The sequence below is a fragment of the Phalangium opilio genome, unplaced genomic scaffold (assembly GCF_054372755.1).
Source record: "Phalangium opilio isolate 3A_F unplaced genomic scaffold, DU_Popi_V2 ptg000042l_1, whole genome shotgun sequence".
NCBI lineage: Eukaryota > Metazoa > Arthropoda > Arachnida > Opiliones > Phalangiidae > Phalangium > Phalangium opilio.
In genome coordinates this window covers 4504415-4530146 of record NW_028324166.1, presented here as the reverse complement: position 1 = coordinate 4530146, position 25732 = coordinate 4504415, and the positions used below count along the sequence as shown (strand labels likewise).

Genomic DNA, 25732 nt, shown 5'->3' with positions numbered 1-25732 from the left:
TTCTTCTGCCCCGAGTTCGGGGGTTTATTACGGCATTTTAAACAGCAAAGTTTAGAGATTAGTGTAGCTGGTGACGAATGCTGGAGTTGGGGTAAGTCACCACCCGCGGACACTAGGTAACTAGTGCCAAAGAGAGTATAGGGGAGGAGTGGAAAGAGGGGCAAAACTTGTCTCGCTTTTCTACCGCGCATCTTCAATGCGCAGTACCGAGGCATTTCCGTTTGAGACATTAAATGGTATCGTAGGTGGCGCTATTGAGCCGGAAACTCCCTCGTACCGCTAGCCTTGCCGCTAGTATAATTTAAGCGAGACATAACTATTTACGCTTGTGGAGCGGGGGAGCTTCCACTCCTCCCTTATATTCTCTGTGCTAGTGCGAAACATGTCAAGTTCCTTATTCAGGGGGTCGGGGAGTCCGCCAAAGTCCACACTCTATGCTCCAAAGTGATTTCAACAGTTCCATCGCTTGCGTCCACCAAGCACGAGAGAGTGGGCTGTGGCAGCATGATCAGGGCCGGAAATAAGAAAATATTCTTATAGGACATGTGTCCAATGTTCCACCCCCCCGTTTTGACTGGAAAATTTATAGGACATTGTCAACTGGAGTGTGCAAAAACAGTGTCCATCATCATAATCAAGCTTCGGAAAATTTATTGGTCAAAACGTCCAGTAAGTTCCCCCCCGTAGTTTTAAAAATACAGTCTGCTAATTGTTCTGCAAAATAAGAACTTTCAAAAGTTTTAAGATATTGCGTCAAAACTCAAAAGTACATACTTCGATACTGTAAATTTTCAACTTAAATTCGAGGATGCCGCAAGGGAGAAGGAAAGTGCCATTTAGTGCCAAACAAAAGAAATTTCAGCTTCAGCAAAAGAGAGAAAGAAAAAACCAATCTGGTAACTATATTTAGACTACCAATAGACCATTCCATTTATTACTTGAAGAGAAAGCAACACACTGTCGAAAACCCAAAAACGTCTCCGAATATTACCCTCACATCAAGAAGCAACACCAGGCGGAATCTGAGTTCATTACCACCCTTAAAGCTAGCCGACTTGCACTGCTTCTAGCGGATATTTTTGGCACGAGAGAAATAACCCAAGGCGGCATCTATTGTGTTTTTTCTCTTCTGCAATTAATGGAATAGTCTATAGAGATGTGACATCCTGGTGGACGGGAGTTGCGTAATTTTTTAAGGATGTCAAAAATATGGGAAAACTTTTCTTACTGACAACAGAAAAAGACCCAAAATATGAAAGGTTGCTAAAATGTTTGGGCGCGATTTAAATGCCTAAGCTTAAAATTGTGTTAATGGCATAGTTTTGAAACTCCCGTCTGTTAGATGGCGCTGAGGTCAATTATCAATATTTCCGTACTGACTACAGAAAAAGGCCCAAAATATGAAAGGTTGCTAAAATGTTTGGGCGCGATTTAAATGCCTAAGCTTAAAATTGTGTTGATGGCATAATTTTGAAACTCCCGTCTGTTAGATGGCGCTGAGGTCAATTATAATTACTTCATCCAGAGTTGGTGAACTGCAGTGAAGAAACCTTTTCCTTTGTTATGTTATTATAGGAAATGCAAATGAAGAAATAAGTGGAGACATGATAATTGTTGAACCAGAACCGGGTTCATCAACATCATTAAAAGTTGGAGAAAGTGAAATAATGAAAGTCAATCAGCAACCTTTTACAACTTCAGTCAATAGGTGACAGTTTTGCTTTCAAATGAAGCATCCTTCGACTTAATCACTTTAAAAATAACAACTGAAATTTTGAGAATTTTTTTCGATAACTGAAAACTTTACAGGTTTAACTTGATGTTCAAAAAGGAAAGCAAAGATGAGATCAACCGTCGAAAGGAGGAAGCACGAAAACCAATATGTCCTCAGTCTGAGGCGAGTTAAAACCTTTTTTTTTTTCTGGTTTTTTTTAATTCCTCCAATCATGACAATAGAACTCTTGGCGTAAATGGCAGACAACAGTTTAGTCATGTATAATTTTAAACTCTTCTGGGGCAACAGTAACATTTTTATTTAAATCAGAATCAGAATTCATATGAATTACAATAAGTGACACACTTATACGTAGGCTAGGTAAATGGTGGCGCCACCTATTGGGAATTTTTGAAAGTTTTAAAAAAATTGTTAGTTCTGTTAAATATAAGCTAACAATTTACAATTCAACTATAATTATTCATTTAAGTACCTGAAATGCATTTAATTAAATTTATAAAAATTGCAATTATATTACAATAATGCAATAACATCTTGCAGAGTATACTGCACTAGATGTCACCTAAGTAAAGCTAGTATAATTTTTAACCCTCCCTAATTTTGATTAGTTTTTGATGCTCCCATTTTCTGAAGAACGTCGCTAACAATCCACCTTATTTCCAAGGCTTGTCATGCTTTTTTAGTTTTGCGCTCTTTAGAGCTGGAAAACTATTGCTCTGCCCCCTTGCGGCTGGGCGCCTATTCCCCTTTCTTCCCCAGTTTTTGGTGTTACCAATTTGTCCGCGCAAAACTGTAATGTGGCCGAGGCCATCTTGTTTAACTGACATATCCGTTTAAAATGATGCTTAGAAGCAGACGACTCATCATTTTGAACTAGATTTGTCTCCTGAACTCCGGGTTTTGCTTGGCGAAGACTAGTGGGCGGGATTCACAAGTTCACTTATAAATCCCGCCCACAAAGGCCTCCTGCCTTCGCCAAGCCAAAACTGGAATTCATAAGGAAAGTCAACTTGTAGGGGATCCAATGGACCCGCGCTTTGCTTTAAGCCTTGGCACATACATCGGAAATAAGGTGGACCACCAAATTAATAAGAAAGTTAACACTTTGCAGAAAGAGCTGGAAGTATCATACCATGCTTTTTACAAAAACGCCTTGGAAAACCATGTTCAAATTCCGAAGAGACCACCTTGGGATTATTCTCAATCCAAGGAAAAATTGCTCGCTATGGAAGAGAGATATTTCTCTGTAAGTATATACTAAGTGTTCTATAATATTGCACTTTAAGTTTTTCCAAGTAATAAGTTTTCGATCAATAGTGTCAATCTTAAAACAGCAATTTTCCTGTCTTTGTAGCAATACCTTGACAATCTTGAAAAAACCTTTGGCAGTAATTTGAGCTACATGGATCTAAACCTTGAAACATGGAGGCAACTTTGGAGGGTTTTAGAAATGTCTGATATCATTTTGGTCATCGCTGACATCAGGCATCCCGTGAGTTTAATTTGTTTTGAAAGTGTAAAGTCACAAAAGTTCCACTGAAAAGCAATCAAATTCAAGTACTTCCTATTTTTTCCTATAATTTCATAATTCCTATATTCTCCTATAATTTCATGATAATTCCTATAATTTCATGATAATTCCTATAATTTCATGATAATTCCTATAATTTCATGATAATTCCTATAATTTCATGATAATTCCTATAATTTCATGATAATTCCTATAATTTCATGATAATTCCTATAATTTCATGATAATTCCTATAATTTCATGATAATTCCTATAATTTCATGATAATTCCTATAATTTCATGATAATTCCTATAATTTCATGATAATTCCTATAATTTCATGATAATTCCTATAATTTCATGATAATTCCTATAATTTCATGATAATTCCTATAATTTCATGATAATTCCTATATTCTTCTATAATTTCATGATAATTCCTATATTCTTCTATAATTTCATGATAATTCCTATATTCTCCTATAATATCATGATAATCCCTACATTCTCCTATAATTTCATGATAATTCCTATATTCTCCTATAATATCATGATAATTCCTATATTCTCCTATAATATCATGATAATTCCTACATTCTCCTATAATATCATGATAATTCCTATATTCTCCTATAATATCATGATAATCCCTACATTCTCCTATAATTTCATGATAATTCCTATATTCTCCTATAATATCATGATAATTCCTATATTCTCCTATAATATCATGATAATTCCTACATTCTCCTATAATATCGTGATAATTCCTATATTCTCCTATAATTTTACCCTAATCCCTATATTCTCCTATAATTTCATGATAATGCCTATATTCTCCTATAATTTCATGATAATTCCTATATAATAATATAATTGTCAGTGCTCACTACGCCATAGAAATCGAGTTTCTTCTGTGCTTCTAATTGTAACAAATGTTACTCTTGATTATTTAAGGTACTTCATTTTTCACCATCACTACACGAGCACATTACTAAAGACTTGAAGAAAGATATAATATTGGTTCTTAACAAGATTGATCTAGTCCCGCCATCTTTAGTGGCAGCGTGGAAATGCTATTTTCAAAGCATATTCAGTGATCTTAATATAATATGTTTAACAGCGTTTGCCGGAGCAAAGAAAAAAGGTAAACACGGCTGAATTAAAGCAAAGCGCGGGTTGTTTAAGGCAGGAGGCATTTGTGGGCGGGATTTATAGGTGCACTTATGTATAAATCCCGCCCACTAGTCTTCGCCAAGCTAAACCCGGAGCTAGTTCAGAAGGAAAGTCAACTTGTAGAGGATACGTGTACCCGCGTTTTGCTTTAAAGCAATTTAAGTCTCGGCTGTGGTTTAGTTCAAAAAAATGCCACTAGATGCTCCCATAATCGAGGGGTGGAGTTGACTGGCCCTCTAAGCTTAGCAAAGGCTAGTTTTAGCTCCGCCCTAGACATTAACGAGTTCTGATTGGTCCCCGACTTTGTCAACGGTAAAATTTGTGTGTAGAAGATCAGCCAGAATGTTAGGGATGCCACATTAGCCTATATTTCCTTTATAGGGACCTAATAATTGGCATTACAATATTTTTATTTCAAGCTAAAAGACGCATTTACCGACTAAGCAAAGGAATCCCGCAACAAATTGTTTCAGTAGTAAAACATATTGTTGGTGATGCCGGTAAGAACACGTGATTATTTCAAATAACGAATACTCTTACCATTGTTTTCACGACTTTTTCTGAAGTCGATTTAAAGTCATGGGAATCGAAAATTGCCGAAGAAATGAGTTCTGAAGCCAGTGGGGGCGTTGATGATGAAATTGACAGTGATGAAGAAGGAGCCTTATCTACAGCTACAGTGAATATTGTCCAGAATGACACAACATACTACAAGAGTCAAAGATATAACGATGGTGTTGTAACACTTGGACTAGTTGGTAATATATCGCGTGTCACATATTAGCATTAGTTTCTCTATATATTTTTTTAATGGCTGCACGATTTAATATTAGAGAATTAATATTATTCGTTATATTTACTATTTAAATCAAATTTGATTAATGGAATTCTAAATAATTGAAGGAATTAACTTTCCTGGTGATAATGCACCACTGTATATTCCAAAAAACTATACGGGATTTACGAGAGGTTTTCTGTGGGCGCTGCCATAACCTGTCGGCGGCCTTTAGTTAGTGGCTGACATTGCCTGTCGTCGAACGCGCTCTGTAGCCTTGGCAGAACAACTCTCCGAAAAGGGGGCGGTAACCTCGTAAGTCCCGTATAGTAAACGTCTGAAACATTAAAGCTTAGTGTGGCCGCTCTATTGGTGCCCCTTCTTCACACCAATTTTACCTTGTCAAAGGCAGGAACCAATTGGAACTCATACTAGTACACGAGGAGGAGCTTAAATTAGCCTTTGTCAAACTTTAACTTAGGATGCTGTAAATTTGGAAAACAATCTTTAAGGGACCCAATAGAGCCTCGCTTAGCTTAAACAACTACCCGTTACTTTTAACACCTGCACCACCGTCACGCTATTATCCCTTGGAGTGATTATTCTTTTTTGGTTTTTAGGGCATCCAAATGTTGGTAAATCTTCCGTGCTAAATGCAATCATGGGCAAGAAAGTAAGTGCAAATTAAACCCAAGACCATTAAACACAGATGCACTTTCTAGCGCCACACAGCGACCAATATTGAAACTTTTTCGACTCAAACCATAGCCATAACATACGGTTTATGGGTCGAAAAGTTTCGGGACTTTCCCGTTAAGGGCGACGATAGGCGATCAGGCTGAAAATAAGGATTTTTTTAAACTGGCCATATGGCCAGTAGAGCCAAAGCACTTTTAATTAAGAAACGGGACATTGGCCACTTAAAATGGTGGAACCCCCGCTAGGGGCGACGATAGGCGATCAGGCTGAAAAATAAGGATTTTTTTAAACTGGCCATATGGCCAGTAGAGCCAAAGCACTTTTAATTAAGAAACGGGACATTGGCCACTTAAAATGGTGGAACCCTGGAACGTTTTTAATTAATTAAGTGGCCACATGGCTAGTAGAATACCTAAGCATTTAATTTTTAAACTGGGCCAAGTAATTTTTCAAGTGGACATTTGTCCAGGGCCACCGCCTAATTTCTCAGCCTACAGGCGATGCCATTAGAAGAAGGAGGTTTTAGCTTATCATTTCAGTACATCTGTGTTTAATGGTCTTAGTTTTAACACTTCATCTGATAGGATGATGGACAAACTTTTATTTTTGAAGGTTGTGTCTGTTTCAAGAACACCTGGCCATACAAAACACTTCCAAACTATATTTCTGACCAGTAACGTAAAATTATGTGACTGTCCAGGACTAGTTTTTCCATCCCTTGCTCCGAAACAATTACAAGTACGTTAAGACCCAGTTGTTGGGCGCGAAGTTTCTCATTGGGATTTAAAATTACATATTTAGGTGCTGAGTGGATGCTACCCAATTGCGCAAGTTCGAGAACCATTCAGTGTAGTTGGGTACGTTGCCCAATATCTACCTGTACCAAAGATACTTAAAATAGCTCATCCAGAGGGTGAAGATAAGTGGTCTGCTTACGACGTATGTGAAGGTACGTGTAAAATTCTACTGCCTTTGCTGCTTACCATAATATTTTGTTAATTGATAATATTATTTTAGCATGGGCTCTAAAAAGGGTTTTTTTGGCTGCAAAATCTGGAAGACCGGATGTCCACAAGGCAGCGAATCATCTACTTAGAATGGCGCTTGATGGACGGACTTTATGTTTGGCATTCTTCCCTCCAGAATATGTAGCAAATAAAGGTAAGGTTGATAACTTATTAAGAGTAAAGGCTCTTTCAGACGATCCAACTTTTTGACTCAGCTCGATGGGTCAAAAAGTTGTATCAACTTGCCCAACTTTTGAAGGGAAAAGTGAAGTAAATCCTTCCTTTTCACACGACTAAACTTTTACCGCCAAATGGAACTTTTTAAGCGCCACCTACCTTGGCACTTACGAAATAACCCGCGAAAAAGGCTTTTTTTGTAATTCATTTTGATTGGCTGGAGAAATGAAATTAAAAAGTTGAGTCAGCAAAAATTGGACCACTGATCAAATTTTTGCTAGCCAACTTTTTTGGTGACTCAACTCATCCAGCGTCTATTCACACCATCCAACTAGTTGATTCAACTCGAGTTGACCCATCAAGCTGAGTCAAAAAGTTGGATCGTCTGAAAGAGCCTTTACTACTGAGAGCTAGTTCAAGAACGATGCGAGAATTGATTATATACAATCGGTTTTGCAGTCCATCTAGTCCTATTTAGTCTCCATTATTAAGCCTTTGACAGCGCCTCACTAGGCGTAGCTTTAGAAGAATCTATGACCTACGTCACTTTAAGCTCCGGTTTGTCACGTGGTAAAATAAATAATATGAGACCATGAACTTTGTTGCAGAAAAATGGGAAACATCAAGTGAAACTGAGGAAATTAGAACACAGTTAGAAGGGGTCTCAGAAAAAGAGGTTATCGCGAGCTCTTCTGAGAGTTCAAGCGAAAATGAAGATGATGGCGGCGCTTCAGCCAAAATTAACAAGTTCAGTGTTCTTGCAGAAGACTCGGGCAATTAAATTGCTGCTGCAATTTTCCATATAATAATAATAATTAGAAGAAAATGAAAAATTAAGGTCCAAAATTATCTAGAAATGTAATGTAACATTTCTTTGACTTTCAAATAATAAATAAATTTTTCGTAATCTTTTTGGACTTTCTCTGGACAAATTAATTTTCAAAACATTTAAATAGTTTATTAATTAAGATTACAACTTAAAGCTGCCTACATACTATTTATACATATATATTTCAAGAGGTAACATTATCTTCTTTATATCACTCGCGTTTTCACGTACAAAAATAGGTGGGACGACAAAAAAAAAATAACTCCAAATTAAATTATAAAACTGACACTCGCTTTGGTCATTTTACTCCCAAAGTGTCCAGCCCAAAATTGAGTATCCTTTCCAGAATGTTCAAACCTTAAACGCCGTACACCTTTCGGATAGTCTTTGAAAATATGTTTCACCTATGACAAAACGTAAAGATACAAGAGGAACAGTTGAATTTTCAGCATTGAGTATAGCTCAAATTAAGAACCAACCCCTTCACGTGTGTGATAGGGTGGCGCCATCTACAAGCGTTGACGTAAACTAACCCTTTCGCGTGTGTGATAGGGTGGCGCCATCTATAAGCGTTGACGTAAACTAACCCTTTCCCGTGTGTGATAGGGTGGCGCCATCTATAAACGTTGAGGTAAACTAACCCTTTCGCGTGTGTGATAGGGTGGCGCCATCTATAAGCGTTGAGGTAAACTAACCCTTTCGCGTGTGTGATAGGGTGGCGCCATCTACAAGCGTTGACGTAAACTAACCCTTTCGCGTGTGTGATAGGGTGGCGCCATCTATAAGCGTTGACGTAAACTAACCCTTTCCCGTGTGTGATAGGGTGGCGCCATCTATAAGCGTTGAGGTAAACTAACCCTTTCGCGTGTGTGATAGGGTGGCGCCATCTATAAGCGTTGAGGTAAACTAACCCTTTCGCGTGTGTGATAGGGTGGCGCCATCTATAAGCGTTGAGGTAAACTAACCCTTTCGCGTGTGTGATAGGGTGGCGCCATCTATAAGCGTTGAGGTAAACTAACCCCTTCGCGTGTGTGATAGGGTGGCGCCATCTATAAGCGTTGAGGTAAACTAAAATATTACTAACCCCGAGCGCGGTCATTACTTGGGAGGGAGACAACCCGGGTTCAAACAGTATTTATTTAAGTTTCAAATTTAATAACTCCTTCGCACGTCAATAGGGGGCGCCACCTATCATTCACCCTATCACACACGCAAAGGTGGGATTGAAAGTTCCGTCTCAAAAACGCTCGAGAGACCCTCCTCGAAATAGTTTGTCTACTAGTACTATTCTTAATACTTGTTCTAAAGTCTATCTGACAAAATGTATGCTGTACTGTCAAAATTTTAGGTAACTCACTTGTTCCCATTTGGAGCCAGTCCATTGAGTTTCAGTGTGCTCAAATTGAAAATCATCAAGGACATTTTCTTTATCATCGAGAAGCAAAACGCTAAGTTGGTAAATAGATCCGCAATCATATCTGGCTGCATACCTATTTAGATGGGAAGTTATTGCGCTCATTATTTAACACTTATTTAAAATGTTTGTCTTCGAATCATGTAGACGGCGCTTTATAGTTATCGGTAATCAAATCTCAGCAAATGTTGACCAGGCCGCTCCTAACATACTGGCTAATTTTCTACCCACCAATTATACCTTGCCAAAGGCAGGAACCAATCGGAACTCGCCCTTGAGGGCGGAGCTAAAACAAGCCTTTGCTAAGCTTAGCATGTCAGTCAACTCAACCCCTCGACTATGGGTGCATCTAGTGGTAGTTGTTTAAACTAAAATACAACCGCTTTTTGCTTTAACACCACTGTAAATATGAACATTAATGGCTTACCATTCAGAGACCTCAATTGGTGGTTTTACTTCATCAAGCATTTCCTCTACACCTCCGGCGGCCGATAACAGATCAATTGTTTGAGCCTTTTTACACCAATAGTAAGTTGTTGCGAAACAGGACTGCATGTCTGAAATAAATAATATTGATAAACAGAACAATTGGTGATCTTTACCTAAAACCAGAAGGGGATAATAGAAGAAGGATGACACTCTGTATCCTCTTAATGCTTTAGTTATGTAACGTCATTCTTCCCAGGCTCCCCTTTTAGTTTGCTTTCCCGCTCATCAAACTACAAATGGGCATCGCACCGTAAGGTGAATTTTATAGTTGTTTGGCCCTAAATCCCCAGCAATCATCCCCCAAACCTTGATTGTCTTGACGTGGGACAAAAATGCGCAAGCGCATGCGTCTTGCCAAATATTTAAACGCTAATAGAGTAATGATGAGGGAACTATTTATCGTGTATGTGATTCGGTTTAGTAACCTTGCTCTAAGTGTTCCGATGTTGGGAAGAGTGACGTTACACTCACCCAGCTTTGTGGTACACTTCTCTCGAAGAGAAGTATTATATACTTCTGCTAAAACGTAATAGCCAAAACTTACCACCAGAGTCAGGTACAGGGTCGGCTCCAGCTGGTGGATTTTCAACAATCCAGCCGTGAAATGTTGTGTCACTATCCATGTTATAATTATTTTCATCAAAAGCTTCCCAATCGGAAAATCCATCTAATAAATGAAACCAAGGAGCCATATCTTATCTTAATTCCCTTGGTCAGAGCAATGTGTAGCAACACTGTGGTGACTATTGACACAATGTGTTGCAACAGTGTGGTGACTATCGACACAATGTGTAGCAACAGTGTGGTTACTATATTGACAAAATGAGTTGCAACATTGTGGTGACTATATTGACACAATGTGGGGCAACAGTGTGGTGACTATATTGTATTGACACAATGTGGGGCAACAGTGTGGTGACTATATTGTATTGACACAATGTGGGGCAACAGTGTGGTGACTATATTGTATTGACAAATGTGTGGCAACAGTGTGGTGACTATTGATACATGTGTGGCAACAGTGTGGTGACTATTGATACATGTGTGGCAACAGTCTGGTGACTATCGACACAATGTGGGGCAACAGTGTGGTGATTATATTGCATTGACACATAATGTGTGGTGACGATATTGTTTTGACACATGTGTGGTGACTATATTGTATTGACACATAATGTGTGGTGACGATATTGTATTGACACATGTGTGGTGACTATATTGTATTGACACATGTGTGGTGACTATATTGTATTGACACATAATGTGTGGTGACTATATTGTATTGGCACATAATGTGTGATGACTATATTGTATTGACACATGTGTGGCAACAGTGTGGTGACTATATTGTATTGACACATAATGTGTGACGACTATATTGTATTGACACATGTGTGGCAACAGTGTGGTGACTATATTGTATTGACACATGTGTGGCAACAGTGTGGTGACTATATTGTATTGACACATGTGTGGCAACAGTGTGGTGACTATATTGTATTGACACATGTGTGGCAACAGTGTGGCGACTATATTGTATTGACACATGTGTGGCAACAGTGTGGCGACTATATTGTATTGACACATGTGTGGCAACAGTGTGGCGACTATATTGTATTGACACATGTGTAGCAACAGTGTGGTGACTATATTGTATTGACACATGTGTGGCAACAGTGTGGTGACTATATTGTATTGACACATGTGTGGCAACAGTGTGGTGACTATATTGTATTGACACATGTGTGGCAACAGTGTGGTGACTATATTGTATTGACACATGTGTGGCAACAGTGTGGTGACTATATTGTATTGACACATGTGTGGCAACAGTGTGGCGACTATATTGTATTGACACATGTGTGGCAACAGTGTGGCGACTATATTGTATTGACACATGTGTGGCAACAGTGTGGCGACTATATTGTATTGACACATGTGTAGCAACAGTGTGGCGACTGTATTGTATTGACACATGTGTGGCAACAGTGTGGTGACTTTTGATACATGTGTGGCAACAGTCTGGTGACTATCGACACAATGTGTGGCAGCAGTGTGGTGACTATTGACACGTGTGTGGCAATAGTGTCGCGACTATTGACACATGCGTGGTGACTATTGTCACACAATGTGTGGCAACCATTGTCACACAAGTGTGGCAACAGTAGTGATCGAGCGGCACTTTTCTCTAAATTTATACTTACTACATCCACAAGGATTTTTAATCAAATTCTCGCCATAAGGCACAAAGTACACTGCTCGAAAAAAGTTCTTTGGCATTTTGGCTCTATCCACTTTGGGGATTGGTCTTCTTTCGATTTCGCATTTAATGTGCCATAAATTTTGTCCTTCGATTAAGTGACGCCATTCTTTGATAAACACGCAGTTTTCTAGAAGATCATTCGCGGGTACGTAGGCCAGAATGTTAATCAATATATCTTCTGGCAATGGAAGTGGAACTGATAACATTTTCCGATTGCGATTGTTTCGTGGGGGCGTTAGTGAAATATCATGGGAATTCTCACTTTGGGATGAAGAAGTGGGCATAAAACGCCTTAAAACTTGGGACACAAACCAACTCATTTCATGGAATTAATTTTCATGTTTAAAAGGACATTTATAAATCGTTAGTACTGATCGGACGACGACACAGGACACACCGACTTCCTTTTCACTCTTTCACTGAAAAACAAGCAGACAGCTAGCATAGCTCACTCGATCACGCAAAATGTGCTTATGTACAGCCCTGTTGTCGTTGGACCACTTTTTTAAGTCAAGTCCTGCTGAGCCTCACTGGTCCCACTACTACTTTGAAAATATCCAACTGAAATAAATAGGATAAACGGAGCTCAGCTAATAATGAATTATTAAATGTCACCTGGAGTAAACATTACGATGGACCAGTTTGGATCATAAAATCCTTATTTCGAAGCCTGGTGATGAATGACGTATGCTGCGTCTGCTCATCAGTCTGCTAGCGACCACATCGTTGATTTTCTACAGTAAAAACCTCAGGTGCAAGGTAATATTTGATTTTTTGGTTTATTTATAAAATAATACTAATACCTAAATAGTCAAAAATTTCAACAACAATGCTTTATAAAGAGTAAAATAAAACTATTTAAGAGATAGTGTTAAACACTAACGTTAGGAATAGACTAGTTGCAACCCTTTCCCCCCATCCCCTAAGCTTTTTCCGTCAAAGGCCGAGGCCTGCCAAGATGTTAGCCTTAAAAGAACGGCCTTGTACCAAACTGAATATGAAAGGAAAAATATATTAAAAAAGATTAATTATCTCTTATTACAAAAAATTGGCATTTCATTAGTCTTAAAAACGTTAACTACTGCGCCGCCATTGCTGTAGTGGCGTCTGCTAAATCGAACCACGCTATGGTAAGGCATAGCCTACTCAATCACGCACGTATGAGGTTCGATTTAGCAGACGCCACTAAACCAATTTCGGCACAATACTAAATAATAAGACTAATTAAATGCTAATTATTTTGTAATAAGAGATCATTTATTTTTTTTTAAATTTATCCTTTTATATATAGAATAAGGCCGTTCTTTTAAGGTATAATGTTATGTTACCTGAACTCTTCCTTTGAGTAAAAATGGCTACACAGATTCCTATTATCTGTAAGAATTCCTGTTTCCCCCACATTTCTTTATAAAAGATGGATGAAAAAGACTTTTACGAGAAAGGTAAAGATTACTGGGCTAAAGTACCTCCGACAATAGATGGTATGCTTGGTGGTTTCAGTCACGTCAGTACGGCTGATGTGCAAGCTTCATCCCGATTTTTACAGCAGTTTATCAAGGTTACATTGATTAAACTGGAGATTTAGGCTTAGTTACAACCCTAACTTTAGTTGTATCCCATTTTAACTGTAGAGTAAGAAACGACCTCTAGGTACCACTGTGGCTCTGGATTGTGGAGCGGGTATTGGCAGAATTAGCAAACATTTATTATTAAGATACTTTGACCGAGTTGATTTGGTTGAACAAAACCAAGCGTTTTTGGATCAAGTTCACGAATACGTTGGAGAACCACTCAATCAAAAGATAAAAAATTTGTACTGCAGTGGTAGGTTAAAGGAACTGCAAAGAAGGCATCGGGGGAGGCGGGGTTAAAACTATTTGAAATACGTCACAGACATCACGTGATGCCAAGATACAAAGACTCCTCATGGAGTGGAACTAGTTAACATCTAGTCCTAGTTTTTCGCACGATTGCAGCGCCAATTCCATGAAGTGGTAGTTTTAGAAATAAAACGAACTAAGCTTCTTTGAACCACGCCTCTCCTCGGTCACGTGCCTCTGACGTATTTCAAATAATTTTTACCCACCCACTGATGCCCTTTAAGGACGCGTCAAGGTCAAGGACCCCCAACAATCTTAATGTCTTTGAAATTATTCAGGACTTCAAGACTTTACACCCGAAGAAGAAACGTACGACGTAATATGGTGTCAGTGGGTAACTGGACACTTGACCGATTCTGACTTTGTTAGTTTTTTAATACGATGTAAAACCGGTTTAAAAAAGAATGGAATAATTGTTGTGAAAGACAATGTCACATCCTCCGATGAAGTTGATAACGATCACGAAGATAGCAGCGTAACGAGACCCAAGGAACAATTATATCAAATCTTTGAAAAAGCTAATATGAAAATTATCGGTGACAGAAAACAAGATAGATTTCCGAAAGCTTTATACGAAGTTAGGATGATAGCATTAGCTTAATGTTAATTAACATTAGAATTAAATATAAAAATTGGTGTGTTTCTCCGGTATTTTTGTATATTGAAAAAAAATGAAATAAAAGTTGTGGTTTTCGATGTAGCAAAGAGTGTAATCTGAGTAGACTTGAAATAAGGTCGCTTCAAAATATCTGAGAGTTGATGACGTAATTTTGATACACCAGTCTGCTAGATGGCGCTGCAGTCGGCTTCAAAATAATTTATTCTTCATTCATTAAGTGACACCAATATCGTAGTTTAATAGTAGCACCCTGAATGTTGCTAATAGAGATGGGCCGATACCAGTTTAAACCGATACCGATATGATCCGATACTTGGGAAACCGATATGATCCGATACTTGGGAAACCGATACGTACCGATACCAATATTTTACCCGATCCTTCGATTAAACCGATATCAAACCGATACCGATATGGTATCGGTATCGGCCCATCTCTATAGATGATTCTCGATCCAATTTCGGTACTTGAAACTATAAAACTGGCTTTTCATACGAAAAACCCATTTTAGACACTAGTTACGTTAACCGAAAATAGATGAAAAACTGTGCTGTCTCAGAGTTTAGGTCTTATGGCGCCATCTACTCTCAACATAAGTACTTATTTTCTTCAAAAATATCGGGTAGAAATATCGGTTCATTTTTATCCGATACCGATATATCGGTTAAAGCCAAATATCGGTACCGATACCGATATGGTATCGGTATCGGCCCACCTCTAGTTGCTAATCCGGAAATTTCGCAAGAACTTGACGCAAACCTAATCTAAAATAGATCGAGTCTGGATCTTGGCGTCACGTGGTGCCTGTGACGTCTGTGAAATAATTTTTACCCACTCGCTGATACCTAAGTGCAGTAAAACGGTACCTTTGTCCTTTGAAGGCAATTCGCAATTCGCATTCGTAAAAACCGAGTTATAAGTTACGCTTGTATTTACATTAATAAAATTGAACTACACATGGCAATAATACAATGCTTATAAAAAAATTTACATTTCCATTTCCATTTTCACACGCTAGTAGGGCTGCAATTTAAGGGTTGCGCAAGCGACTTGTGAACCCCTTTAAATGTCTGAAGCAGAGGCCTTTCCATATCTGATACCAGTCGCACTTGATACAATAATGAAAGCCCAGGCGTATGACTTCCCAATGTTAAATTCGAAAAAGAAAGTAGTAGTGATCTGTTATCACGTTTCACAATGTTCCTCCTCAATTTCAAATAGCACAGTTTCAAATTTTAACCTGGCGTGCCGTTGTTTACTCGATGGTAGCTTCCGTACCCTTTCTAATAAACTCCGGAAATAATAATCTAGTTCGTCTTGACCTTTGTCACTATTGACCGCAATCTTCTTTAAATTTCTATTAGCAACGTCAAGCATTTCAACAATTCTTCTGGCTCCATCCTCACTGATGGCACCGGGGCTACTTCGTGTAGGAATAGGTTCCGATAAAAGTTTTCTCTTTTTAAATTTCAAGCTGTTACTAAAACTGGGATTTTTGCAGTAATAAAATGTCTTTGACGGTGCTTTGTTATTTTTTTCATTTTCATCACTACTTCCTGGTAATTGAAGCCTTCCACTATTAAGCAACATCGGAAGTATTAGAGGAAGTGTTAACACTTCCACGTTGTCCCACTTATCAGTAATACTTACTCATTATTGTCAACTTCAATATCATTAGTATCTGGCATTGCTTCCGTGACTGAATTATCATTGTCATTAAGATCATCTTGAGCAAAACTTGTGGAAGAATCTGACGCGTCATGTGTCCCACTAGATTGAAGTAATAATAAGTTATGACGTGGCTAAGTAATTGTTATCGCAAATTGCTGATTATAATTTTAAATATTAAGTTTTATTTCATATTTTCCCTTTAAAGGAACTGTAAAGTTCATATTTTCTCTTTAAAGGGACTGTAAAGTTCATATTTTCCCATTAAAGGGACTGTAAAGTAGGCATGGGTGGGTGGGTAAAAATTATTTGAAATACGTTACAGGAACCATGTGACGACAAGATACAGAGACTCCACATGGAATCCGGTTCTTTGAACCACGCCTTTCCTCAGTCACATGCCTATGACGAACTTCAAATAATTTTTACCCAACCATTGATACTTTCTAAAAATGCACTTTAAAACCAAGTACGTCTTTATTAAAGGGTGTTTAATAGGTGGATCACCTAATTATCACGTTTTGACTCTTTGTACTATGTTCAACAGGTGGCGCTTCTTACGTTAACTGGTTTTTTTTTATTTATTTTAGCGTTTTTTCCTTCATAATTTGAATAAGTAATAGAACTTAAGATACTTACTCCCTATGAACAACAGTTCCTCCCAAGAATGTATCTAAAAGTTGATAGAGATGCCATCTGGGATAAGCAGGTTTGCCTCCTCTTCCCGCCTCCTTATCATAAGCCCTTTTTTCTTTAACATATCGGTCCCTTAGCCCTTTCCATTTCTTACGAGCGTTGTCATCTATTATTTTAATAAAAAAGAGAGAAAACTTTTCATCTATGTGCCACAGTAAATAATATAGTTAAGTTCCAACAGCGGTTAAATTAAGGGGTCATGGTGCTCAACCCATTATTGTTCAAGGATAAAATTATCTATTGTTTATGTTATGGACATTCAGGGAAAGGTGCCACCATTGTATAGATCATTCCATTAAATACTTGACAAGAAACCAACACACAGGGGAAGGGCCGCCATATTAGGAGAGTTTCCTCGCGCCATAACCGTCGAGATGCAACGCTAGATGGCGCTCGCGTTTGCTACACGATTGTGGTGTTTCTTAGTGCGAGGGAACTAGCCTAATGTGGCGGACCCAGCCCCTGTGCTGTTTATGGCATTACAGAAATGGTCTATTGACTTGTTAGTTACTTTAAAGGGACTGCAAAGAAGGCACCGGCGGGTGGGTAAAAATTATTTGAAATACGTCACAGACATCACGTGATGCCAAGATACAAAGGCTCCTCATGGAGTGGAACTAGTTAACATCTAGTCCTTGTTTTTCGCGAGATTGCAGCGCCAACTCCATGAAGTGGTAGTTTTTGAAATAAAACGAACTAAGCTTCTTTGAACCACGCCTCTCCTTGGTCACGTGCCTCTGACGTATTCAAATAATTTTTACCCACTCGCGGATGCCTTCTTTACAGTCCCTTTAATCTCGCCATCTGTTGGTAGAACCCCCATAAACGTAACCACTTATTTTTAAATAAGCCAATTAAAATTCATATCACTTTAGTAAAGTTGAATCAACAATGAAAAATCGGCACTGTTATTATTTTAATTAAAAATATCAATCCAAAAATTAAAGCGACAATAAATTTTGGTGCCTTCTTAATTTTCTCACTAGCGACATCTATGCCTTATTTTTAACATCGAATATAGGGAGCATATCTATTATAGCTATATAAATCAAAGTCCTGACTGACTGACTGACTGATAATCAACGGCCAGCCCAAACCGCTTGCCCTAGAATGCTGAAAATTTGCAGGAACGTTACTCATAAGTAGTAGGCGCGTACTAAGAAAGATTTTTCCAATCCGCCGCCATCTTAAAAAATGGCGCTCAGAAATGTAAAAAATCTTCTCTATGCAACGAAGTCCGCGTGTTTCAACCGATTTCGCAAATATTTAGTACACTGGTTTCCTTTAACCTATAGACGGGGTGAATGGTCTTTTGGGCTCAATTTGTTGCCATCTTTTTAAATGGCGACCATAAATTTAAAGACCCTTCTTCGTAGAATAATGTCCGCGTAAAAAAAAATAAAAAATGCATCCCTAGGGGCTGACGGGCAACGCCGAGTGCCCTCGCTCCTAGGGTGCTACAAAAATATCAGTCATCAGTAAAATCTACCCATTCTTTATATCATTTTGATTGAAGTTCTTATTACACGCGAGCGACGCCGCGGGTAACAGCTAGTGCATATATACTGTTGCTTTAAGAAGAAGAATATCCTTGAACTATGGTTTAAAAATGGCACTATATTTTCTTTATATTTTTAAAGCCTTCTACCACCCCTATAATGTTTCCTCTCAAAAGAACTGTGAGTGGGACGGGTTAACTGAACTGGTTTTCACTAAAGCGGGTAGAAAAAGCTCCCCCCCCCCGGCCCTCTTTTAGTGCAGTGTTGTGAGCCACAATGACACTATACTTACTGGACATGGAAAACGTGGCACTTAATTGTTCCCAGTGTCTATCTTTAACGGAGTTGTCTTTATAACCAGAGCTGGTACGATCCCATAAGTAACGATCCATTTTAACCTTCTGTACAAATTGCTCTGTAAATTCCCGTTTTGACAGTCCTTCCACCAATTCCATGACTCATTTATGTGCGAACTCAAGAACCTATGTCTATTGAAATTTAAAATATAACGAGCCATATATATTATTATAAATTACCAAGGATTATAAATAATTACCGGGATATTAATTAAAGTTAAAAAGCTCAATATCGGAAATCATACACATCAAATCAAACTTCCTTTTATTATTTTTGTACTTTAGCAGACGATCACAATTTAGGTTTAGTCACTCTTTTTTATTTCGCACTAGTGCCTGCCAGGGCCGGAAATAAGCACAGGACATAAGACATTGGAAATTTTTAAAATAATTTTTTTAAAAACTGAGGGGGTCACTGGACATTTTGACTAATAAATTATCCGAAGTTTTGATAGCTAGACTATGAAGATGCGATACTATTTATGCACACGCCAGTGGACAACTGGTCACTGTAGGAAATAGTGCATGTAGCTAGACACTGCTGGAGCAAGGCCGGAGGACCTTGGAGGTGGTTTGCGTAGAGTGAGCGAGTGGGCTATGGTAGAGCCGGGGTAGAGAAGAGCAGATTACAGGTGCTCAAAATTGTGGTCCACGACCATATCCAAACACCTGGCGAAAATTATTGAAGTGAGAAACGGATGTTTTAACCTGGGCGACAAAGTTAGAGGCGGGTCAGCCTAGCCCAGCCCTTGTTCAAAAGTTACGACATACCCCAAAATCCCGTATCCGCCACTCAATGCCGCCACTAACGCTCAACCACCAACCACAATCACGTGCGACCCTGATTAAGAGCACACACGTCAAGGACTCAAGGCTGCTTCTTCGTGTTACTTTCTGTTATGTTGGGGACTCAATACAAATTAAGGGGGTAGTCCTGAATCCTTGACGCCTCGTTCATTCCTAATGAGTCCTATATGCCGTGGTAAGAGAAGAACACTGGGAAAGGCAAAAAGCCTATGATTGTGTTACTGAAACTACACGACTGACAGTTCAAATAAGAGCCAAGGCTTAGTAATGGCTGTTCGAAATCTTACTGAAGTATTTGTTCTTATGAGGAATAATGCTCTTCAGAACAGACACATTCTTTCTGAACAGGTAAATTAAAATAGAAAAGTTCTGTATAATTAATTATGTATATTAAAATATTTAAGGATGGTACTAATTAATCCTTTAGAAAGGTCATAGAATTTGGTAGGGCATAACTCTTTATAGTTCATATTGGGTTTCCTTTTGTGAAGTTTTGTCCCGTTCTCAACCTGACCTATAACCCCATCGAAACCAGAAAAGGGGGCAAACTGAACGACCCCCCCCCCAATTAAATGTAACCTAAACTCAGCTGAACCAACATAAATTAAAATAAACCAGACCAAAATATGATCACTATATATTGAAATTTCCACATGAAAAATCGTGTATAATTTTTTTAGTGCCTGCATTAATTTTTAATTTATATTTATAAAATTTGTTGGAAATTGGTATAGAAATAAATATTTTAAAAGTGCCCTTTCATTGTTATTTCTTTTGTAGTTCACTGATGATCAGGCAGCTTTAGTGGGACACACTGACATTGAAAAGGGATATGCCTTTAATAAAACAAATGGCCTTCCACCATCATGGTAATTTTTTAGTTTGTATGTTGTAAGATAGTGGAGGGACATAACTTTTATCATTCCCAACAAAAATAAAATCATCAGACATGTTCAAGCCCTTTAAAAGGGTCACAAGAGAATGCACATAAAATTTAAAAAATTCACTGCAATAGGGAGCTGCCAAAGAGGAGGTGTGGCTTAATATAGCTCCTCCCCTTTCCGCCAAGATGGTGGCAATGGGGAAGGTTCCTGATTGGTTAATGGGGAAGGTTCCTGATTGGTTAATGGGGAAGGTTCCTGATTGGTTAATGGGGAAGGTTCCTGATTGGTTAATGGGGAAGGTTCCTGATTGGCTAATGGGGAAGGTTCCTGATTGGCTAATGGGGAAGGTTCCTGATTGGTTAATGGGGAAGGTTCCTGATTGGCTAATGGGGAAGGTTCCTGATTGGCTAATGGGGAAGGTTCCTGATTGGCTAAGTGAGGGTCTGACATTTCTCAATCTGTTTTTTATCTCTGAAAGTGAATGTTGGCTCCTCTGGTGCCCCTATCATGGTGGCTAATCTTCTACACAACAATCAGAACTCGTTAATGTCGAGGGCGGAGCTAAAACTAGCCTTTGCTAAGCGTAGGGGGCCAGTTAACTCCACCCCTTGACCATGGCAGTATCTAGTGGCAATAAATTGAACTAAACCAAAGCCGAGCCTTGCTTTAATTGTTTCTGAAATTATTTAACTAGCATCAATCTCTTGTGACCATTTAACATAAATGCCTATAAAAATCTAACATGAAATATAACAACTTGTATAATTTAATTTCAGGATGGATGGACTTGAAGAAGTACGTATAAATGTTAAAGGGAGAGTGAAATGGTCCGACAACCATTTTATAATTGATTTATATTGATAAAATAATATTAAAATGATTGATAAAACCAAATGTGGATGAGAGGGAAAGTATGACAATGGCCATAGAGCCTGTGTTAAAAAACGCGGACATCAAAGTTTCGCCAATAACTATTTAGTTTACTAGTGACTGATGGACTTGCAAACTCGCGACTGAAAGTAGTTCTGACATTTATGCTCCTTGGTTTAACCATAGCCCACTCGATCACGCGCATCACGACGCAAGCTGCTCGCGCTATAGCTAAAATACCGAGATTTATTTTAAACGCCTCTAGTTTTATGCGCTCTTCTATTGCTTCGATAACCTTACTTAAATCCATATTATACCTTCAAATACCTTTTAAAACATTACCAGCTACTCTATTCTGACTACAAACACAAATCGAGGAAGTTCTAGCATACACAATAGCAGACGACGGTAACCGCGTAACCGCGAATAAACACAAGACCTATTTTAAGGGAGTGAACAGGCCCAGTATAGCTACGCCAATGAAACGGTCAACTACGGCGAAACTCTGATGACTCGCGACTTTTGGCCATTTTCAAACCTTTCCATTAACTTTATATAATTTTTGAAGTTTAAGAAGATGGCTTCTAAGCTTAAGATTTACAATAATAATATTCACATTAACTCAGTTTTTATTATAAAATATAATATAAATCAATTAAGAAATGGTTATCAGATCATTTCATTCTCTTGTTAACTGTTTCGGTACTTAATTTAGTTATCTCTTTAAAAAAAATTATTTTTATCAGATGCAATATGTTACTACAAAGATAAAACAGAAAAGTAAGTAACAAAGCTATCTAGTTTCATTTCTAATTATGGTTTAAAGCAATTAAGGAACGGGTCTTGTGGTTCCCCTAAAAGCTGGTTTTCCTCCTGAACTCTGGGTTTAACTTGACCTAGACTAGTGGGCGGGATTTATAAAAAAGTCAACTTGTAAGGGAATCACGTGACCCACGATTTTCTTTAAATGGTTTTAAAAGTGTCTTAGATACCACGAAGCTACTTTTCGACACAAAAGTGGTTTTACCTTCCTTTTATTTTCAAATTTTAGTGAAACTCCTCTCAGCGCTTCATGAAAAGCATCTTCATAGACCAACGTTTGATGAAAGTTCCGAAGAAGAGCGAAACATTGAAATACTAACTCAAGAAATAACTCAAGTAAATTTCTCATTTTCGCGTGAAGATGGCGCCAAAATATGCCTTAAACCCGTTCATTCTGTTCTCCCTTACCACACATTTGCTGCATTCTCACCTTTTTTCGTGCTTCATGATAATCGCCATTAAAGTTGAAGATTCTCCCTCTCGAATCATTGTTGTTACCACTTCATTTTAGATGTTCACGCATTGCCAAAGGATCGTTCACAAAATTCGATCTAATAGCCAGAATGATATTGGCTCACAAGGAGAAGGACTTCAAGAATCCAGAGTAGCGAAAAACGTAGTTATATCCCTTGCTACATCCCTTCAAGAACTCTCAACAGCATTCCGGGTTGACCAATCAGCTTATTTAAGACGTGAGTTGGCATAGAATGATTTGGCTCAGAGTGGTATTTAATAGTCTGGGAAATAAGGATATTTTTTAAACTGGTCCTTGGGACCAGTGACCCCCCTAGCGACCGAAATAATAAACTGATCTCCGGACTGGTCCAAGCCTTTGTGCTCCTATAGATTTGCAATTAATTAACTGGTCCCGAGGACCAGTAACCCCCACTTTTGGAATTAATGAACTAGTCCAGGCAATTAATAAACTGGTTTTGGACCAGAAGAAGTGTGCTATTTCCCAGACTGAGTGGTAAATTGTATAGGAGTTCATGAACAGTTAGAGCAAAGCGCGGGTCATGTGGATCCCCTACAAGTTAACTTTCCTTACGAACTCCAGACCCCGTTTTGGCTTGGCAAAGGCGGGAGGCACTTGTGGGCGGGATTTATACGTGCGCTTTGTAAATCCCGCCCACTAGCCTTTGCCAAGCTAAACCCGGAGCTAGTTCAGGAGGAAAGTCACCTTGTAGGGGATCCACTGGACATTAACTAATAACTATAATTATATTATAGGTATGAAATCTAGGGAAGAAAGGTCTCAGCAATTTTTAGATGCGCCACTAATTACACCTACAGATGATAATGATATGTACATAGAAAATCTTACAGATCAAGTAAGGCACTTTTCCTTACTAGCTATTATACCCACAACTATAACTTAATCTTGACCCTTCTTAAAGCAATCGCGGGTCCAGTGGATCCCCTGCAAGTTGACTTTCCTCCTGAACTAACTCCGGGTTTAGCTTGGCGAATGCTAGTGGGCGGGATTATAAGTGATCCCGCCCACAAATGCTTTCGCCAAGCTAAACCCGGAGCTAGTTCAGGAGGAAAGTCAACTTGTACGGGTCCAAGGTGATGTTCATTACGAACTCCAGTTTGGGCTCGGCAAAGGCATTTGTGGGCGGGATTTATACGTGCACCTATAAATCCCGCCCACTAGCCTTCGACAAGCTAAACCCGGAGCTAGTTCAGGAGGAAAGTCAACTTGTACGGGTCCAAGGTGACGTTCATTACGAACTCCAGTTTTGGCTTGGCGAAGGCCTTTGTGGGCAGGATTTATACGTGCACTTAAAAACCCCACCCACTAGCCTTCGACAAGCTAAACCCGGAGCTAGTTCAGGAGGAAAGTCAACTTGTAGGGGTCCAAGGTGACGTTCATTACGAACTCCAGTTTTGGAGCCTGGCGAAGGCAGGGGCATTTGTGGGCGGGATTTATACCTGCACTTTAAAACCCCGCCCACTAGCCTTCGCCAAGCTAAATCCGGAGCTTGGGATCCACTGGACACGCCCTTTGCTTTAATAATCCCTCCCATTTCAGAGGCGATAGTGTTTTAGAATGTGTTGTATTAAAATATCAACTTAACTTTACGCTATTTCTAGGCGTTTAACGAACAGCAGCTATTACTTTTGGAAGACAATACCGAAAGGGTTCGTGAGCGAGAACGTGAAGTAAACCATATAGTTAGGTCCATTCTAGATTTAAATGAAATATTTAGGGACTTGGCAAATATCATTCATGAACAGGTATTTAAATTGGCGACATGTTGCGAAATAATCCGCGAATTTCTAACCCTGCTTTTTTTTCTTTTTAATAGGGAACTGTTCTAGATCGCATAGACTATAACGTAGAATTGGTTCAGAGTCAAGTTAAAATGGGTCTCGAGCAGCTAAGAAAGGCCGAAGGTCATCAAAGAAGTAACCGTAAAATGAGGTGCATTATGGTTATGGCTATTACTACAGTGTTGTTAATTATACTATTAGTGGCATTTAAAACTTAAAATAAATTTCTTTTTTGTATATTTGTAAATTGTGTAAATAAAACTAGTTTAAATTATCAAATGCTAAACAAGTGTTTCGTCTTTGTTCTTTCATTAGTAAAAAATTTAAACCATTGAATGGTCATGAGTAACTGAATGAATCCATGTAGGGTTGTTTCACGGAGATGTATTGTAGTAGGAGTAGAGACTACGCGTACTAATGTTCCGCGCATCATTTTCGCGCATACCAAGCTTACCTGACTTCATTTCTCTATTCCCCTAAAGAGCACGTGTTTTAAAGAAGGCGTATTTTCTTCTTTCCCGGCTTGAATATTATAGTTAATATAAATAATAGTTAAAATATAAATCTAAGGTTTGCAAATGCTTGAGAAGCTCTCGTCACTCGGACTCCATACTCAAAAGACCGAGGCTTAATACATGGATTAACTAACGCTAGGGATAGTTCGTTTCCCTCAAAAGATGAAGCATGCATGTTCCAAACGCCCCCTAGCAGCTACTATCCCTAACAGGAAGTTATAAGAAATTTGGACCAAATATCACGTGTTCTATGACGCCAAAATTGAAATCCTGACTCCCTGAGTAAATTGGGCGCCGCCATCTTTAAAATACGCAAAAACTATTTATTTTGCCTAGAGATGGCGCTATATCTACATCCGTTTTGGTCCAATAAAATGGGGGAATGAAGAGGTGAATCAAGGAATAATTCGGAACATGTCGTTGGCGATAGCAATACATGGGAAACACGGTTAGTGAACAATCCCTAGCGTTAGCTAATCCAATATGATCTAACCCTCCTCAACGCCCATGGCTCGCCGCCATCTTTCTTGTAGCATCGAGTGCAAGCAAACTGGTAATGAACTTTCATGCACAGAACGTTTATATTCTGCAGCTTCTTGTCCACTGTTCTTATATCTAAGTGCGCGGGTGAAATATTTTTGAAATACATCACATGACAACTGCAATCATTTCCTAAGGAAGTTACTTGGTATTACGGTTACACCTTCCTTTGTCACATACCTTTTGGCTTATTTCAAATACATTTACCGACAACATATGCTGGC

The 25732-nt window shown here is 38.7% G+C and overlaps 5 protein-coding genes across 8 annotated transcripts; 3 read left to right on the top strand and 2 right to left on the bottom strand.

The window, feature by feature from the left end:
- Positions 1 to 73: 73 nt before the first annotated feature.
- On the top strand, positions 74 to 7983 carry Ns4 (Nucleostemin 4). Of its 3 annotated transcripts, XM_089836480.1 has the most exons (15): positions 74 to 91; positions 590 to 669; positions 739 to 896; positions 1576 to 1708; positions 1810 to 1897; positions 2847 to 2981; positions 3090 to 3227; positions 4204 to 4393; positions 4842 to 4922; positions 4989 to 5180; positions 5818 to 5870; positions 6509 to 6634; positions 6698 to 6845; positions 6914 to 7057; positions 7689 to 7983. In XM_089836480.1, exons 3-15 carry the CDS (start codon positions 809 to 811, stop codon positions 7859 to 7861), a joined length of 1689 nt encoding a protein of 562 aa, XP_089692606.1. In that variant the 5' UTR covers positions 74 to 91; positions 590 to 669; positions 739 to 808; the 3' UTR covers positions 7862 to 7983. The 3 variants fall into 3 exon arrangements, with proteins under 3 accessions (XP_089692606.1, XP_089692605.1, XP_089692604.1); XM_089836479.1 differs by lacking the exon at positions 74 to 91 and having other exon boundaries at positions 562 to 669; XM_089836478.1 differs by lacking the exon at positions 74 to 91 and having other exon boundaries at positions 582 to 896.
- Positions 7984 to 8012: 29 nt separating this feature from the next.
- Positions 8013 to 12566, bottom strand: LOC149678543 (F-box only protein 44-like). The gene is made up of 5 exons (XM_089836486.1): positions 12017 to 12566; positions 10357 to 10479; positions 9751 to 9880; positions 9267 to 9399; positions 8013 to 8313 (listed from the first exon to the last, which is right to left on the bottom strand). The coding sequence occupies exons 1-5, from the start codon at positions 12393 to 12395 to the stop codon at positions 8179 to 8181; spliced, it is 900 nt and encodes a 299-aa protein (XP_089692612.1). The 5' UTR covers positions 12396 to 12566; the 3' UTR covers positions 8013 to 8178.
- A 122-nt stretch (positions 12567 to 12688) lies between these two features.
- On the top strand, positions 12689 to 14660 carry Ntmt (N-terminal methyltransferase). The gene is made up of 4 exons (XM_089836489.1): positions 12689 to 12834; positions 13490 to 13633; positions 13707 to 13899; positions 14234 to 14660. Exons 1-4 carry the CDS (start codon positions 12763 to 12765, stop codon positions 14554 to 14556), a joined length of 732 nt encoding a protein of 243 aa, XP_089692615.1. The 5' UTR covers positions 12689 to 12762; the 3' UTR covers positions 14557 to 14660.
- On the bottom strand, positions 14318 to 19138 carry LOC149678541 (uncharacterized). Of its 2 annotated transcripts, none has more exons than XM_089836487.1 (5): positions 18994 to 19138; positions 18730 to 18925; positions 16882 to 17044; positions 16225 to 16344; positions 14318 to 16150 (listed from the first exon to the last, which is right to left on the bottom strand). In XM_089836487.1, the coding sequence occupies exons 2-5, from the start codon at positions 18890 to 18892 to the stop codon at positions 15760 to 15762; spliced, it is 837 nt and encodes a 278-aa protein (XP_089692613.1). In that variant the 5' UTR covers positions 18893 to 18925; positions 18994 to 19138; the 3' UTR covers positions 14318 to 15759. The 2 variants fall into 2 exon arrangements, with proteins under 2 accessions (XP_089692613.1, XP_089692614.1); XM_089836488.1 differs by having other exon boundaries at positions 18730 to 18919; positions 18994 to 19136.
- Positions 19139 to 19600: 462 nt separating this feature from the next.
- On the top strand, positions 19601 to 24742 carry Syx16 (syntaxin 16). Its single transcript, XM_089836485.1, has 9 exons — positions 19601 to 19948; positions 20381 to 20469; positions 21261 to 21279; positions 22101 to 22134; positions 22406 to 22512; positions 22688 to 22868; positions 23407 to 23507; positions 24274 to 24417; positions 24489 to 24742. The coding sequence occupies exons 1-9, from the start codon at positions 19868 to 19870 to the stop codon at positions 24669 to 24671; spliced, it is 939 nt and encodes a 312-aa protein (XP_089692611.1). The 5' UTR covers positions 19601 to 19867; the 3' UTR covers positions 24672 to 24742.
- The last annotated feature ends 990 nt before the right edge of the window (positions 24743 to 25732 follow it).